General features: G+C 41.5%; 1 protein-coding gene across 4 annotated transcripts in view; it reads left to right on the forward strand.

Annotated features, from left to right (window-relative positions):
* Positions 1 to 18,861, forward strand: part of LOC140493522 (oxysterol-binding protein-related protein 8-like) — a 151,717-nt gene that overhangs the window by 20,587 nt on the left and 112,269 nt on the right. For 2 of the 4 annotated variants that reach the window (XM_072592049.1, XM_072592048.1), the window contains exon 2: positions 16,202 to 16,270. The exons of the other annotated variants lie outside the window; for them this stretch is intronic. In XM_072592049.1, the coding sequence (XP_072448150.1) occupies positions 16,202 to 16,270 (69 nt within the window). The remainder of the gene's footprint in view (positions 1 to 16,201; positions 16,271 to 18,861) is intronic. 4 annotated transcript variants of the gene reach the window in all.

Below are 18,861 nucleotides of genomic sequence, written 5' to 3' on the forward strand. Positions count from 1 at the left end.
GGGTTGCTCAAAGGGCCACACTTCTGCCCAATTGTTGCCACTAAATAGAGCCTGAGCCACTGATGACCTACTGTCTACAACTTTCTAACCCAAATAGAAAGATAAAGAGAAACTCAACAAGAAGACCTATGGGGAGAGAAGCTAAATAGTTGAGAAACTAGGAAGACAGAGAATCAGCAACCCAAAGATATGAGAGACAGATGAAAAGTAGAGGCTATATTCTCCAACATGCAATCGGTCACATTGCAGGATGTCACCTTGTATAAAATAAAGACAAATGTTCTGTATTATTACAAAAGCTGCATCTGATGTGTGGTCCGCCTAACTCGAGAGTAAGTGTAACTTGAACGTTATTCTGGAAAGAACAAGGATGAAGCAGGGTGAAAGGCGATTAACCCTGTATCTAATCAGTGTTCTTCCTGACCTGGGAATGGTCATGACATTCACAAACATTCTTTGATAACAAATAACTGAATCTCGTTCTAACCTAGCAGGTATATATATATATATTATTTTTTAAAAGCCTCTGCTCACCATATTTTGTGCCAGAGAGCTGAGGTGCCATGGAGTAGCACCCACCAGCTCCAGAGGAAGACTCAAAGCAGTGACAGGGATGGGAAGATAGCTGGGATAGCATGCTAAAACACCCCCCTCCACTTACTGGAGTAGCAGCCTAATTTTAATACCAGGCCCTCAAACCTTCACCCCTCCAGCATCCCACATTTTCTCCATGCCCCTCATATTCCCCATTCTCTCATTACCCCTCTATCTTCCCATGAACTTCCACAGCTGCTTTAGACCCATGGACCTTTTTTAAAAAGGCACTTAGCACAATCCTGTCCCTAGTTTCTGCTTTATCTGCTGTGAGTGTTTCCTGTAGCATTAACAACAACAGACTTCATTTACATAAGCATGTTTGATATACTAAGTATTTTGCGAGATCCCTCATGGTGTATCACAAAAAAAAATTGGCACTTAGCTGCACAAAGAAAGCTCGGTTGATGTGTTCGGTTTTAAGGAGTTCCCTAACCGAGAGGGAGGTAGAGAGTTCCAGAGTTTAGTTTACACAACTGATAACACAGCCACCCCTGAAAATTAGAGGATTCAGCGGCAACTGAGATTTATTATCTCTCCAAATGTTTACTGCCTTGAATAAAATTGTTTAATGATTCAAATAGGTACAGTCTGCTTCTGTGTCTAACTTGGATATCTGACTAAGTATGAGCAAGAGCAAGAGCAAGAGGAATGTCAAGGGAGGTTTGTTTTCCACCTACTCAGTACCGGTAGCAAATTGCGTGATAACATGGATGGGCCTTTAGTGTATGTTGACTCTATCTTCTTGACCTTACGATGTAAGACCCTCTGCATATGGTACACACTAACTGCTTGTTGTTGATACCTTTCTTAGAAGGACAAACAATTTACAAGACAAAGTTCTCTTCTAAAACCGAATACTATGGAAGCTGGAAATCTGAAATAAAAACAGGAAGAGCTGAAGAAACTCTACAGCCATGGCAATTTCTGTGGAGAGAGAGAAGGAGTTAGTGCTTTGAGTCTGATTGGACTCTTCAGAACTGTTTTGCATATCCATAGTGAAGATGTGACTGGGCCCAGGAAACTGGAACTGATGCAAAACGTCAGAAGAATCATGATTCTAAGTGGGAGGAGACTGAATAGGGGAGGACAAAACAGTAAGGATAGGAAGAGTTAAATCGTGTGGAAAACAAACAGGCTGAAATGATGAGTCTATCTGGCAAATCCTGTTTATGGATTTTGGGACGGAGACAGAAGTGAGCTTTGTGGTTTTGGGGACCTATGAGGTGAGAATGGGGGAGATGAGGTCAGTGAGAAACCTGGATTAAACAGCTTGATCTTCAGTCGGTAGAATCGCGGTCCTTGAGGAGATCAGACAAAGTGTCTGAGAGTTGGCACTCAGCCTCTGCCAGGCAGCACACCATGTGATAACAGCATGGCCCTTAAAGCACCAGGTCTGATAACAAAGTCAGGGTTAAACCTGAGAAAAAGGAGTGTTGTGAGTTTGGAGGGGTAACTGGAGCAGAGAAATTAGGGTGGGCAATGTCACATCAGCAGTTCTCAATGAAGAGATCAAGTGTAGGCAAAAGGCCAGAAGGAGGGGCCCAGCTGGGGCAGTGTCTTGGGTGAGAGGGTCTGTATGGTATGGAGAGGACTCCTGTCCAAAAATATGCACATGGAGGCAAAGGTGATGAAGAGTGCAGCATCATATTGTACCTGAAACTCATTGAGTTGGGGGCATAAAGAGATAAAACTAAGTCTGTTGAGCTCATTCACAGGGTATGGATCTCAATATGTGGCGGTTACAACTGGCTAAGGAATGTTTTAGGTTTCATAAAACTGTAATCATGAGTGGATTCGAAATATGAATGATGGAAACACGGTTGGAATCCTTGCAGGTAAGGTAGAGCAGGGGAGAGTTACTGACAAAGGAGATGTGGCTGTGAAGTTTTTGGAAAACACTTTGTCAAACACCAGGAGGGAAATAGACAGCAATGAAAGTGAACAAGCTAAAAGGTTGAAACAGAAATCCCATCCCACAGATGAGCAGGGCTCCTTTTGAGGTGGGTGTACCTGGAAGAGAAGTGACCGTGAATTAAACACAAAACAAAATACTGGACCTCTGATATAACAATACAAAGTGTTGGAGAATCTCTGCAGACCTGGAAGCGCCAGTGGAAACAATGTTAACATTTTGAGTCCGATATATATCATCCAGCTGTGAAGAAGGGTCATACCGGATTCAAAACGTTAACTCTTTGTCTCGCCACCGATGCTGCCAGACCAAGGGCGGCACAGTGTCTCAGCGGTTAGCACTGCTGCCTCACAGCGCCTTGGTTTGATTCCAGCCTTGGTTGACTGTCTGTGTGGAATTTGTGCATTCTCCCCTTTTCTGTGTGGGTGTCCTCCCACAATCCAAAGATGTGCAGGTTATGTGAATTGGCAATGCAAAATTGCCCATAGTGATCAGGTGTATCTAGGCTAGGTGCATTAGTCAGGGCTAAATGTAGAGTAATAGGGGAGGGGAATGGGTCTTGGTGGGATCCTTTTTTGGAGGGTTGGTGTGGACCCGTTGGGCCAAAGGGCCTGCTCCCACACTGTAGGGATTCTACCTGCTGATGTTCTCCAGCACTTTTCGTTTTTATTTTTCTCGGCTGACGTGCTTTTTAAAACAGCCAGACGGAAGGATATTGATAAATTTGGAATGAGCTCCCCTTTTCCAGAGAACCTCACTGTTTATGAATAGGGCTCAGTTACCCATGGTACTGCAGCCCCTCTGATAGCTGCATAGACACCAGATGTACCCTTGTCGAGCCATGTCCTGCTGACCTTGACTCATTTGATTCCAGTATAATTTTCTGAGGACGAGTTTTGAATTGCAAATGCGTCTCAGTAGCAGTTAATGAGGAATTAATTGTTAAATAATCCCCAGTCATGTCACAGTAGGGAGTGTAAATTGGCAGCTACACCACAGCTCCTGGATCAATCAGAAATAGAGCCTTCCTTTTCTGGGTGTGGTTTCCAGCTCAGCTCATTTCAGTTCAGATTGTGGTCTGCTTGGATCAAATCCACTACCAAAAGTGCATGCAGGATTTTATTCCATTAATTTGCTCTGCAGGTTTATTCCGAAATTGTAGCTGGGGTGACAAAGAATGGTCTGTAGCTCAAAGAGTGAATGGGCAGCATTTGGAAACATGAAGGCCCATTGTCAATGAATATCCATTACAAAAGATGAGTGTGGCTGCGTTTATTAAGGAGACCTTTGCCATGCATTGTACAGAGAATATCTGTAAAGGTCAAGGACAGCGTTTATTTAGTTAGATCTAAGAAACAACTTTGGGCATATTTCTCAGTCTGCCACTTCGTGAAAAAGACAGAGAAAAGTAAATTTGCAGGCAAGTCCAAAAGATATACTATCGTGATGGTGGGGTTGAGTGATTAGAATGTAACCCGGGATAGTGAGAATGTAAAGGACAAAGAGGTTCTGAATTACATTCCAGAGAATTTTCTTGATCAGTATGTTTCCAGTTTATGAGAAAGGAGGCAGTGCTAGATGTGATTCTGAGGAATGAGGTGGATTAATTCTCAGGAGGAAACATTGAGGCAATAACAATTGTAACATTTAGCCTAATCATAGAAAAACACAAGAAATCTTGACTAAAAATATTTAGAGTAGGCCAATTTCAGAGGGTTAAATCAGACCTGGACTAAATAACATGGGAATTCTGATGAAGGGTCCCAACTCAAGACATCGACTGTCATTGATGATGCCCGACCTGCTGAGTTTCTCCAGTACTTTCTGTTTTTGTTTGTTTCAGATTTCCAGTATCCACGGTTCTTTGTTTTATGTTGTTCTGGGCTAAGTACATTGGAGTCAAAGATCGGCAGACAAAGCTGTAATGGAACAATGGGCAGCAATTAAAGAGATTTTAGATTACAAATCAGACCACCAATGTAGAGTCACTGGTAGATAGGATAATGAAGAAGGTGTTTGGTATGCTTTTCCTTTTTCAATCAGAGTATTGAGTATAGGAGTTGGGAGGATAGGTTGTGGCTGTACAGGATGTTGGTTAGGCCACTTTTGGAATATTGCATGCAATTCAGGTCTCCTTCCTACCGGAAGGATGTTGTGAAACTTGAAAGGGCTCAGAAAAGATTTACAAGGATCTTGCCAGGGTTGGAGGTTTTGAGCTATAGGGAGAGGCTGTGGCTGTTTTCCCGGGATCATCGAAGACTGAGGGGTGACTTTATAGAGGTTTATAAAATCACGAAGGGCATGGATAGGATAAATAGACAAAGTCGTTCCCCGGGGTAGGGGAGTCCAGAACTAGAGAGCATAGGTTTAGGGTGAGAGGGGAAAGATATAAAAGAGACCTAAAGGGCAACTTTTTCACGCAGAGGGTGGTGACTGTATGGAATGAGCTGCCAGAGGAAGCAGTGGAGGCTGGTACAATTGCAACATTTTAAAAAACATCTGGATGGGTATATGAATAGGAAGAATTTGGAGGGATATGAGCCAGGTGCTGACAAATGGGACTAAATTAGGTTGGGATATCTGGTTGACATGAATGAGTTGGACCGAAGGGTCTGTTTCCATGTTACTGTATGTCTCTCTGACTTGCTTGAATGGCAGAACAGGCTTGAACAGCCTTAATCACTTGAGAAACATTAAAACTGAATGAACAACAAAATAGTGTAGATGATTGAAAACTTCTGTTCCAATAAAAAGATTACTTATCTTGAAAAGTGAACACTATTTCCCTTAAGTGTTGCCTGGCTTGCTTGGTTTTTCTGGATTTGTTTTCCTATGGCATATTAGGTTGACAACGTATTCGGAAAGTAAGGAAAGAAAATATTTTGAGAAGCAGAGAGAGTGTGAGAAGAAACTGGCAGTTAACAACATAAGAGAATCTAAAAGCCTCCTTTAGCTGTCTAAATAATACAATACATTTAAGAGGAGAGATCATGCACAGAAAGGATAACTGTGGATGGAGACTGGAAGGCATTACTGAAGTATAATTAGGTACTGAGGGTAGTTTGCTTGTGCCAAAGTAAAAGTGGAAGAAGGAGCTGCTGAGTTTTGGATGGGCTAAACGTTGATGAAAAGGCCGTATCAGAAGGACAGATTCTATTTAAAAGTTGGTAATTCACCATGACCAAAGGGATAAATGGATGCTCAGGGAAGGAACTCCAGAGCCAATTCTCCTTTGCTTGAGGGCCCATGAATTCCAAATGTGACCACCACCTTCCAAAAAAAAAGGTGGGTAAGGATAAATTCAACAACAACGTGCCAGCCAGTAGACATAATGATCCGAGACAAAATTAAAGTTACTTGACTGACCAAGTCTGGATCAATTGAGCAAACCAATATTGGTTTATTCTTTGATTTAGCCATTCGCAAGATTTGTGTGAGCTGTTGACCTAGGTCAGCATTTATTACCTGCCTCCGTTTGCCCTGCAGAAGGTAACAGCGAGCTGTCTTCTTGAACCGCTGCCATCCATGTGGAATAGTCCACGTAATGTTGCAAAGTGAGTTCCAGGATTCAGCCTGGCCACAGTGAAGGGATGGTGGCGTATTCCATGCAGGTGGTGTGTTTCCATGTGTTTACTGCCCTTGTCCTTTAGATGGTAATATCATGAGTTTGGAAGTTGAAGTGAAAGGAGGACTGGTGAGTTGCTGCAGTGTGTTGTGGACACTGTTGCAAATGTGGATCTGCAATGAAGGGAGTGAATATTTAAAGTGATGGGTGAACTGTCAATCAAGTTGTAGGACCTGACTAACCTTATTCAGCTTTTGGATGAGATAACAAAGAATTAATGAGGGTGTTGTGTTATATATGGTTTTCATAGATTTCCAAAAGATGTTTAATAAAATGGCACATCGAGATGTAACAGCTAAATTTTAAGTCTTTGGAAGAACAAGGGTGGTGGCAGCATGGATACAAAAGTAACTGAGTAACAGGACACACACAAGATGGTGATAAATGGTTGTTTGATATGGCAGAAGTAAGGGATCTCAGGGATCCATGTGCAGGGTACTACTTTTCTTGATATATTACTGAGCTAGACTTTGGAGTGTTGGCCAGGATTTCTAAATTGACAGATGACTCAACGCGTACAAATATTACAGCCTATAAGGAGGATAATGATTGACTTCGAGTGAATTAGGTGGATCCATGACGACTAAAATTTACTGCAGAGAAGTGTGAAATGATACAGTTTGGTGTGAAGAACAAGACGATGTGATGTAAAATAAGTAATGTAATTCTAAAGGGGATGCAGGAATAAAGTGTCATTGAGGAATATGCTCAAAACATCCAAGGGCAAGCTGAGAAACCAATTAAAAAGGTGACTGGGCTCCGTGGCTTTGTAAATAGAGGTATAGAAGGAGGTTTTGTGAAGGTAACAGGAAATCTCTGGCAGGAGGACGGTACTGCCTCCTCTCGGGAATGTCCCCATGTTATGAGCCTGCAGGCAGTTGAGGAGAGGTCCAGGTCGGCCTGCCAAAGATACACTCAACAGGAACTTCTACCAATCACGAGCAAACAACCATTTGGAGACGAGCATGTCTTTTGTTCAGTGCCACAGTGGCTTCTCCAGGAAATACAGCAATTGGGGACTTGGTTAAATTTTCTCCCTGTTTCCAAACCTGCTATGGAGAAGGGCATAAACTAATAATAATAGAACATAATAGCAGGAAAGTTTACAATAAATCTTTTTTATATAAAATATAAATTAAACTACAACAAGAGAACTGTGTCCAATATTAAATGCTGTACTTCAGAAAGAATGTGAAGGTATTAGAGGGCCAGATTCATCAGAATGGTTCCAGAGATGAGCAGTTTCAATACATGGATAGTTTGGGGAAACTGGGGCTGTTTTTGGAAAAGAGATTAAGAAGCTACTTGATATGTGTTCAAAATTGAGAGGTTGGATAGAAATGACTAGAAATCGATCCCGTCAGTGGAAGGATCAAGAAGGAATGACACAATTTATGATTAGCAGAAGACCCAATGAAGACAGAACTGACTTGCATAGTGAGATGTTGGGAATGGACTGCTGACAGGTCGAAAGTTGATCCCTGCTCAACTTATCATCACAGACGCATAGGATATCAGTTTTAAATTAGCTTTGAGTTAATTTGAAAATTACGTTACAGTACTTCATGAGGTGCAGAAACACAGTTCTAGGGATGGGAGTACAAATTTTGGGACACCTTCAAGGACTTTAAAAGAGGAAGAGATGGAGAGGGAGTTTGCAAGGATGGTAGGGTGAAGGTTACTCAGAAGATTGTTGATGGAGGGAGGCACAGTATAGAGTGTTCTGGTATAATGTGACAGTTGCATTTCTCTGCAACATCATGCTGTAGAAAATCGCCCTATGGAAACCCACTACAGAAAAGAAGGTGAGTTGGCTAGTCGACAGTTTAGGGTAAATAGAGTCCAGGATATAGGAGGTGGGTCACAAACAAAATAAGCTCAGAGGAGGGATAGCAGAGAATGGATATGAGGAGGAGCTATGAAGGACTTTTGGCATAGTCTAACTCTGAGGGGCAGAGTTGGCCAAAATGTCATTTTCAGTTTAAGAGGGAATCAGTCAATTTTGGGATTGAAGGCGGAGTAGTTGAATTAAAGTCCAGAGGGAAAAAAGTGGCTACGTTTTGAGTTTTTGGGAAGGTAGGAAAGAGCAGGTTCAGAGTGATTGGAAAAAAAGAGGAAAAAAGTGAATGGAGACAAACTCATCTTGCGTAATGACACAAAACAGACAGTTGTGGTAAAGGCTGTATTTGCCTGATGATCAGCTTCATGGCAGATTGTCTCAATCTTGCCTGTTTTGATCCAGCATCTGAGATGAATTTTTGTTGCTAGGTTTGGGATTGTTGGGAGAGTGAGCAGCTGGGCACCATTTGTCTGGAAGGGCACTGATGCATAATAATTAATTATTTAATAATTGGAGCATTCAGCAGAGGGGTAAGACTACATCTGGCTTTCCTTCCAACATATAAATAAACAACTAGTCCCTAGGAGCCACTGTTTAAAATGTTTGTTTTACTCTATTTTAACCTTACATACAACACATCCTCAAACTATTTCCTCAATATCAGTTAGTGTAAGGCTATTATCCCGTTAACAGAGAAGTCTCTGTTTCTGCAGTTCCCCATGAGTCTGTTGTCTTTTTTGAATAGCTATCAAATTGCAGCAAGGTATATGTGCATGTGGTGTTGTTGCATTAGTGAAGTAAAAACACCTGCTCCTACAAGGGTCTTTTTGTCAGAAAAGGAGGCTTTTTGTTTCTCTTGTGTTATTCATGTTTTAAATACACTGATTTGTGCACAGAGGCTGAGGTCTTAGAGGCAAGATGTGGTTGTTACAGCAGCACACCCCAGTTCCACGGTTATCATCGTTTCATTCTATTGTCTGAGATATGAGGAGGAGCTAGGAAAGCCGTACATTTGAGTAAACTTCTGGATGTTTGAAATTGTGTGTTTTACATAAGGATTGTGGATATGCTGTGCCTGCATTTATTGCCCATCTGTAATTACCCTTGAGAAGGTGTTAGTGAACTGCCTGCTTGAACCATTGCTGTCCGTGTGCTGTAGGTTGACCCACAACACTATTCAGGAGGGAGTTTCTGGGTTTTGACCTAGACACTGAAGAACTGGTAATATATTTCCAAGTCAGGATGGTGGGTGACTTGGAACCGGAACTTGGAGGTGGTGGTGGTTCCAAGCATCTGCTACCTTTCTCCTTCTAGCTATTAGTAGGTTTAGAAGGTGCTGTCAGCAAGACCACTGGTGAATTTCTATGGGGTATCTTTTTGATGGTATACACTTCCGCTACTGAGTGTCAGTGGTGAACGGAGTGAATGTTTCAGAATGTGATGCCCACCAAGTGGCCTGCTTTATCCTGGATGGTGTCGAGCTTCTTGAATATTATTGAAATTGTACTCATCCAGGAAAGCAGGGAGTACTCCATCATGTTTCTGTCCTGTGGATAGTAGCCAGGAAGTGAGCTGCACACTGCAATATTCCTAGCTTCTGGCCTGCTTTTGTAGCCACAGTATTTATTTGACTAGTCCAGTTCAGTTCCTGGTCAGTAGTAAGCCCCAGAATGTTGATACTGGAGGAATTCAGTGATTTATAAATCCATTGAATGTCAAGGAGCAGTGGTTAAATTCTGTCTTGTTGGAGTTGGTCGGTTCCTGGCATTGTACAAATGTCTCATGCCACTTGTCAGGCCAAATCTGGATGTTATCCAGTTCCTGCTGCACTTGAACATAGACTACCTCCGACTCTGCGAAGGAGAAAGTGAGGACTGCAGATGCTGGAGATCAGAGCTTAAAAATGTGTTGCTGGAAAAGTGCAGATCAGGCAGCATCAAAGGAGCAGGAGAATCGACGTTTCGGGCATAAGCCCTTCTTCAGGAAAAGAAGGGCTTATGCCTGAAACGTCGATTCTCCTGCTCTTTGGATGCTGCCTGACCTGCGCTTTTCCAGCAACACATTTTTAAGCTCCGACTCTAAGAAGTCATGAATGGTAATAAACTTTGTGCAGTCATTGGCAAACATCTCCACTTTTGACTTTATAATGGAAGAAAGGTCATTGATGAAGCGTGTGAAGATATTTGGCCTCTGATACTCCCATAACGAGCTCCTGCAGAGACCTTCTGGAGCTGAGATGACTGACCTCCAACAACCGCAGTCAGCTGCCAGATATGAATCGAACTAGTGGAGAGTTCTCTTTCCTCCACGCCCCCACCCCCACTTCTCATTGATTCTAGTTTTGCGAGGACTCTTTGATATCACCCTCAGTCAAACATAGTCTTGAAGTCAAGAGCAGTGGCTTTTACCTCGCTTCTGGAATTCAGCTCTTTTGTCCATGTTTGGACGAAGGCTCCATTTGAGGTCTGGAGCTGAGTGGCCCTGGCAGAACCCAAACTGAGTGTCAGTGAGTAGGTTCTTGGTTTCTGATGTCTGTGTACCACAAACAGTGGTTGGAGGTGGTGTGAAAGGGAAGTTCTTTAATCTGTCAAATCATTGAGCAAAGGTTTGGACAAAGTCTGTTGTTCATTTTAGAATGTGTTTGGTGCATAGCTCCAACTAATACTGAAAGAAGGTTTTATTAGCCTGACAAGAACATGGTTGCCCTCACGACACCCCCATTTCACTGCAAAAACTATTCCGAAGTTAATTGTTAACTCCAACAGACAGTAGTCATTTAGTCAAACCAAAAGAAACTTGTTGATTCTGTTGACATTTCTCAGAAAAATATTTGACTGTTAGTTGGTTGTTGGTCAGATATTTGTGGTGGATGCTGGCTTTCTGTTGTGGGATGAAATTCCAGAGTCTCATCAGTCCTCTGCACATTAATGGACTTGTGTTTGAATGCTATGACAGCCCCTCCTGCCATATGGCATCATATCAGAGCTCAATTCATTCCTAGCCTGATGTCTGTACACACATTTTCCAGCAGAGAACAGAAGCCAGTTGTAGTCATCCAATTGCTGGCCTGGCTAAAGGCCAGGCAAGGATTAAACCTAAGTCTGCGAGACTTGGTTTGCTTTTGCTAGAGAGTGAGTCATCAGAAGAGTAAACAGGACGAGGGATTATTGCTGGGAATACATTCACACTGTACGTTGGACTTCAGTAAACCACTTAGATCCGCCACCACCCTAGAGGTGTTTTGATTTGATTTTAATCTGATTCAGACACTGTCCCAAAGATTGCCAAGCTCCAGCTCCATGACACTCCTTGCCTCAGGCTATGCACTGGAAAAACACTCATCCTAACTCTCCACCACTTCCAAGCTCAACTGTTCCTGACCAGTTCCTCAATCTCTACCCTTATAAACTTAAAAGTTTGTTCTGCTCCTAACCTATCCCAAACCAAACCTTGCTTATCTATCACAAATACCTTTTCATGATCGTGTCTGTGATGCCAGTACACTTCCAAGCTGTAAAATTCTCAACACTGTGCTTACCACTGTACATTATTCTCAGTGCTGTTCCTCTCTGCAGCCTCATAACTCCTGTCTTCATCACCCCTCTAATTTACCAAATGCTCCATTTCTTTGGTTCTGATCCCATCTGTGTCCCCTAACTGTTTGCAGCTGTAAATTCATTCCTCCAAATACCAAACTCTGGAATTCGCTCTGTGAACCACTCCAGCTCCACCCTGCTTTTAAGGTACTGGTTAAAGCCCAGATGTTTGACCAAGCATTTGTTCACCCTTACTCATATCTTATTATTTGAATTTATCTCTATTTGTTATCTGATTACAGCTTTGCAAAAATTCCTTTTCTAATATAAAAGTGTAATGTAGCAAATCAAGCTACTGCTATAGTTGTATCCGTGTGTAACCAGTAGGGACGGTGCCTTAGTGGCCAGTGCATTTATTTGACTTGTTAGCAATACACAGTAACTCATTTGTTAAAATCCCTTAGTCTTTGGGTGCCTGGAAGATTGAATATTCCAACCAAACAGGGCTGCAGTATGAATGGTAACAGAGCCACATTTTATTATTTTATGATTATCTGTGGCTACTTCAAGGCTAATGTACTGCTCAGATTCACAACACCAGTTTGTTCTGATGGATTTTGCCTGCAAACTTCTGTTGCTGTTTGTCTTAATACAGTGTTAGACTTTAATGAAAATAACAAACGCTGGAGATCACAGCAAGTCAGACAGCATCCATGGAGAGAGCAAGAGCAAGCTCATATTTTGAGTCTAGATGACTCTTCATCAGAGAGACTTTACATTGGATTTATTTATTTAGTCAGTTATGTTGGCTCATACCTTGTCACTATCCTGTGCTGTACCTCTGCTTGCCTGTTTCAGGCAGAATCTGAAAATGGAAGCCTGGTATTTAAAGAAGGCTTGCAAGAAATCAAACATTGGCAATGTAACTAAGGAGAAAACTTCACTTAGGTTTTTTCCAATTAGTTCAGTGAGCTATCTTAACCTGGATTTCACAGGTCAGATAACAACAACAGGGTTTGATACAATTAATTTTAAGCAGTGTTGCTAAGTCCTGGTTTTGTTTTTATTAAACCTCCCTTTCCACACTACTGCCAAACAGCAGTAGTGCTTATTTCTCCCCAGCACCCATGTCATGTGTGTGTAGATGCAGGGTCACAGTGAAGAAACATCGAGTGCAGAAAACTTGATTTGTATTCCACCACCAGGAAGAAAAAACACCCAAGTGGCCAATGACAAACAGTGCCCCTCTCTTCAAGGGCAATGCCTACATGAATGAAAAGCTAAAGAGGTGAGCAGGGGTTAAATCAAAATAGAATTGTCAGGAAAAACAAAGCACTCTATGCCCCACGGTGCCCACATCTAAGTCCTGGTTTTATTTTGCACAAAGAATGAACTCAATTATTTAGCTTCTTAGATTACCTCAGGACATCTGGGTAGCATGGTGGCTCAGTGGTTAGCACAGCTGCCTCACAGCAGCAGGGACCTGGGTTCGATTCCAGCCTCGGGCAACTGTCTGTGTCAAGTTTGTACGTTCTCCCAATGTCTGCGTGGGTTTCTTCCAGGTGCGCCGGTTTCTTTCCACAATCCAAAGATGTGCAGGTTAGGTGAATTGGCTGTGCTAAATTGCCCATAGTGTTCAGGGATGTATAGGTGAGGTGCATTAGTCAGGGGAAAATGTAGAATAAAAGGGTAGGGAAATGGGTTTGGGTGGTTTCTTTTCAGAGGGTTAGTGTGGACGTTTTGAGTCAAATGTCCTGTTTCCACAATGGGAATTCTCTATGGTCTTGTGATGCTGCTCCTTTAACAAGGTTATGCAGTCCTTGGCTTTTTTTTCCAGCAAGATCATAAAAGCAGCGATTACAAAATGTCTGGCTTGGATGGGTTTTAGGGCCATTTTGATTTTAGCTAACAGATACTGCCTCAGGAAAAAGGCTTTCAAGGTTTTTAAAAAATGCCTTTACAAAGAGGAGTATCCAGTTCTCCCAGCTCAGCTTTTCTCCGGTTTGGTTTTGGTCTTTAGCAGTCTGGCTGTTCACTGAACGTAGTCAGTTTAGTTTGAGGCTGTTGATCTAAGAAACAGCTAATGAAAGCAGGTGTTCCATGCTGGTCTCTGTGTCTCTGTCTCTGCATCTCTACTGTGTCTGTGTCTGTGTGTGTCCCCTGTAAGACCCTGTGTTTGATTTTACCTTTTATGCTGCAGGATGTTTATGGGGTCTGTTGCAAGTAGTTGGAACAGCATCATTAAGTTGGGATAATCTGTTGTGTTTTCAGATAGGTGAAGTTATTCTGTATTCTGTTCTCTTTGTTTTTGTTACATTTGATAATCTTGTAAATAAATTCTGTTTTATTTAAAACTAAGTGATTTGACCAGCTGCATCTCTTCTGGAATATCCATTACACCTGCTTAAAAGAACTTGCAAAGTTAGGGTCTGGGTTACTTTCTGAAATACTTTGAGGGGTCTGGCCTGGTCCATAAGTCTCAAAGCACTTTACAGCCAATGAGTTATAGTTATTGCACTGTAGGAAATGCAGGAGTATAGCAAAGCCGCACAACTGCAAATATGGTAAAAATCAGTTTTCAACATTGAGGAATAGATATTGGCTGACACGCAAGGAAACATGTCCATGGAAATGAAAATTCTGCCACTGTGTTTCAGCATTTAATGGTACCTTCAAACATCCCTTTGTAGTGCAGCATAAACTTGGATTTTCTTTTTTGCTCAACTCTCTGGAATAAAACTACCTTTCAGGTTCATGGGCTGAAGTTATCACTGTAGCTGAGATATTTTCTAATCAACCTATTCAGAGATGTTATTGAACACATCTGGAGCAGTTGGGACCTGAACAACCCGAATCTCGTGGTTCAGAGGTAGGGACACTAGCACTTAAGAATCCCAAACCATTGCTGACGGTATAACTAATGCAAGTTGTGTTAAACAGATCAGGAGGGGATAATTGCTGAGGCAGCAAATAAAAGAACAGTGGAAATCTAGGCATGTGACAAAGTTGGATCAATAATCTTTGAAACGACTGTTCATGTTAGGAGTACCACATATTGGCACCAGAATCTCACTCCTAGCATTGTGACAGTTTGATAAGACTACTAAGCATAATAGATAACAGGCTGAATTAGAGTCAAATTGGACTATAGATATTATTTCTGTTCCCCTTTTTTCATATGCTGCCATATCTGCTGAGTTCCTCCAGCACTTGTGTGATATTTTATAAAACAAAAACAATTATCCTCTTTCCCCCCCCCCCCCCCAAGGAGCAGCATTGGTGCTGTATAACCCATGCAATTAAACAGGTTCCCGGATACTCTGGTTCCCTGAACTGGTCCAGCCTCGTTTGTTAGTATTGGCCTTTCCAGGGGGAGCTGTGTTCTTGGCCCAATATGCTTTATTTTAGTAAAGCTCACCGACCGAAAACATTGACTTTATTTCCTTCTCCACCTAGGCTGCTTTGATCTCAGTATTTCGAGTAGGTTCTGATTTTAGTTCAGGTTTCCAGCCTTTGCTGAAGTTTTGCTTTTGGGCATTTTGTGCTTGGCTGGTTTGTACAGATCTTTCCCCAGCAATGGAGAGGTTGTATTTGGATACTGTAACTTGGGCAATTGCATAGTCTGTGCCCCCGATTGGATTCTCTCTCAAATTGCGCGTACCCACCACTGCAATCTAGTTTTCAGTTCACTCTAAGCCAGTGGACTGAGTATGTCCTGCCGACCTGTGGTAGTTGAAGGAAGCCTGCCTCCTTGCCTTGCCCTGCCCCACATTTCTGTGATGGTGTCCCTCAAGCGAAATCAAATCAGTTGCTTCTCTCTAATAGCGTGGTGCTTTGTGACCTGTGATTTAATTTGAAATGGTACAGGCCCAACTTGAAATATATTTAGATAATCTCAGTCAAGTTCATCATAAGCAGTGGCCACTGTACATAATGTGCAATCATTGGTATTGAATTGGTCTTGCATAGGTAATCTGAGACCAACATTTTCCATAGATAAGCCCGAAGAGAGGGTGATGTGAGAGAAATAAATTTGCACTCCACTCATACTTCAGTGCATCTGTGCTGTGTTTGAACATGTTGTGTGGGTGGATCCTTATTGAATGGTAAGTCTGAGTTTGGTGATTTGTTCTGGGATTGAAGTTGGTACATTTTTGTCGGTTTGCAAAAGGAAAGTCCCCTATAAACACACGGACTGAAAAATGAACATTTGTATATTGAATTGGACTGGATCCCTCTGTGGTGCCCCTACAGTTGAATAATCATAATTTGGCTGAAAAAGTTAAGGTTGTTAAAGTTTGTGAAATTCTTGAACTGCACAGAGAGTCAGGAGTTTCAGGAAACAGATTTAAAAAAATAACAATCCCAAGCTTTTCCATCTTCCTCTGTTAAATTGAAGCAGATATGCAGGACTGTTTTCAAAATAAAACTGGTACTACTTTAAAAAGCTCTCAAAGCTCTACATTTAAAGGGTTAATTAAGGATTTGATCATTTGCCATTCATTAACATTTACCACTAGTATTAAACGAAGTTCTACACTGAATAAATTTCCCAGTGGAGCTATTTCCAGCTATCAAATTACTCAAAGCGACAAGCTGAAAGCTGACTGGTGCAGTCATTATTAAACAATTTTTATTTAGCTGCTTCTTGTCACGTAGAGAATAGCTCAATTCAAAATTTGTTCTTTAAGTTACAGAAAGAAGGAAGTAGGAACTGCAGAGGAAGGAGTACACTGGAAGGGCATCTCAGGTCAGATAAGGTTAGTGTTTGTGCAGTTGGGCCAGATATGTATTTTGAGTTTTTTATTTAGGTCTGAGTAATTTGTGATCGTCAGTAACAGTTAAAAGGGCAGGAGAACATAATACATAGTGACACAATTGGGTCGTATGCCAAATCAGACTAGCAGTGAGATCATTATATGAATCATAGGAGCACAGAATCAGGCCATACAGCAGCTCGAGTCTGTTCTGCCATGCAGTAAGATATGATCATAAGAAATAAGGGCAGGAGTAGGCCTTTCACTGTTTTAAGTCTGCTCTACTGTTTAATAAGATCCTTCTTGATCTGATTAAGGCCTTAACCTCACTCGATTCCCTTGTACATCCATAATCTATCTCAGTCTCGAATATGTTCGATGGCCCAGCCTCTTTTGTTTTATTAAATTCTGCCATGGTGGGATTTGAATGCGGGTACTCAGAACATTACCTGCGTCTCTGGATTAACAATCCAACGATAATACCACCAGGCCATTGCCTCCACTGCCTCTGGGGAGAAAATAGTTTGAGATCTGAGATGAGGAATTCTTCCTCAGTGACTCTAAATGGGAGACCCCGAATTTTTAAACTTGTGTCCCCTAGTTCTGCATACCCCTCTGACTACCACGTGTCTCCATAATATCACAGAATAGTTACAGCATAAAAGGAGTAGGCCAGTTAGACCGTTGTATCTATGCTGGATCTCCAAAAGACTAATTTACCAAGGGACCTCTCTCTGCAGCCCTGCACATTCATCTTTTTAGATGGTAATGCAGTTTTCTCTTGAATACCTCAACCACCAAACGATCATGCAACACACTGACGCTCCAATCACTTGCTTTGCAGAAAGGCATGTACTTGTGTTGCCATTGCTTGGTTTGCTAATTACCTTAAGCTTGTGCCCTCTTGTTCTAAGTCCAATGGGAACAATGTTTTCCTATTACTCAGTCTAGATTTATCAAGATATTTGTAGCTTCTATCAAATCTGCTTTGAACCTTCTACAGGAAAAGCGGTTCCACCTTCTGCAATCTTAGTGCATCCTCATCGCTAGAGCTATTCTCATGAATCTTCCTAGCTTGAATGCTTCCACATTTTTTCTAAAGTATGGTACCCAGAACTGGATACAGACTCCAGTTGAGGCCAAATAGGTTTATAAACTCCTTGCTGTTTTACCCAATATCCCTCTTAAGAAGGTCTAGTGTTATTAACCTGTTCCGTGACTTTCAATAACATAATGAAATGTGCACCAGTGTCCCTTTGCTCCTATGCCCCCTTTGGAATTATACCATTTATTTTGTTAATTTTCTATGTTTTTCCCCACAAAGGTGAATCATGGAAACTTCTCTGCATTAAATTTTGTCTACTGCTTGTCTGACCATTCTACCAACTTGTCTTTTGAAGTTTGCACTATTCTCCTCAATGTTTTACAATGCTTCCAAGTTTCATATCATCTGTAAGTTTTTGAAATTGTCCTTTATGACAGGAAGAGCAAGAATGCCAATATTGATCTGGGTACCTACATAATCAACCTTAAAGTAACCATTAACCCTGGTCTTTTTCCCTCGTCATGTAAACTTGGGGATTTATAAATATTTTTAAAATTACTTATAGCTGCAGTTTCTGGTTTTTGAGTTAGTAACTGGTGCATTTTTTGTGTGTTTGAAGTTAATGATTAATTTGTAAGTATTTCTGTAGCTATAGTGACTTACTTATGAGGCCTGGCTTTAGAGTGAGTGAGTTTGTGTGCACCACTTATGGACTTCTGTTTAATTGGAGTTGTTTTGTGACTCAGCATGGTAAATAATGAGACCTCAAGGTTTGATAGAGACTTATGGAACTTGGTTAAGATAAAGGAAACATGCTTGGCTTGAAGAGGAAGATTTTTGGGTTTCAGTTTTTACTTTGAGTAAGACAGTCCTGTGAAGTCCTTGGAATAAGATAGCTGTGTAGATTAGTGCCCCTGAGAATGCAAGGCTATCTACTGTACTTGATTACCTGACAGTGAAGGTTCAGGGTTAGTCCCAAACCAGAAATGTTGGGATAAAATTCTAAAGGCAGTACTCTGCGTTGAGTAGATTTAAGTAGCTGTGTGATAGCATCTTCCTAGAGCTATTTGCAGTTCCAGTCTGAACATTGAAGTCGCAGCAATTTAAACCTTTCAAAGTGTTCGAGTGATTCTGGTGTGAGTATTGTATGAGTGCTATTTTGGGTATGGTGCCAGGACTGTGTTCTGGGTATCATATAAAAGCTGTTTTACTTCACTTCAATTTAGAAATGAGTATTTGGGGATTAATGGGGTTATACTTTTACTTTGTGTTTAAAGATTTTTGAATTTGTGTTCTGGACACCCAGTCATTTAGAATTTACCCACATTCTATCCTGTTAGAATGTTCTCGGTTTCTCTGAGATGACCCCTCATTCTAAATTCAAATCAATATAGTCTTAAGCGATTGCAGTCTGTCTTCTTACATCAGTCCTGCAATTTTAGGACTGAACATACCTTGTTCCTTTTGAGTGCAAACGATTATTTTAATCTGGATCACAACAGTAATTGACTTGCATCTTGAGGCTGTTTACGATCGCTAGGAGAAACAG

The sequence above is a fragment of the Chiloscyllium punctatum genome, chromosome 22 (assembly GCF_047496795.1).
Source record: "Chiloscyllium punctatum isolate Juve2018m chromosome 22, sChiPun1.3, whole genome shotgun sequence".
NCBI classification, from domain to species: Eukaryota; Metazoa; Chordata; class Chondrichthyes; order Orectolobiformes; family Hemiscylliidae; genus Chiloscyllium; species Chiloscyllium punctatum.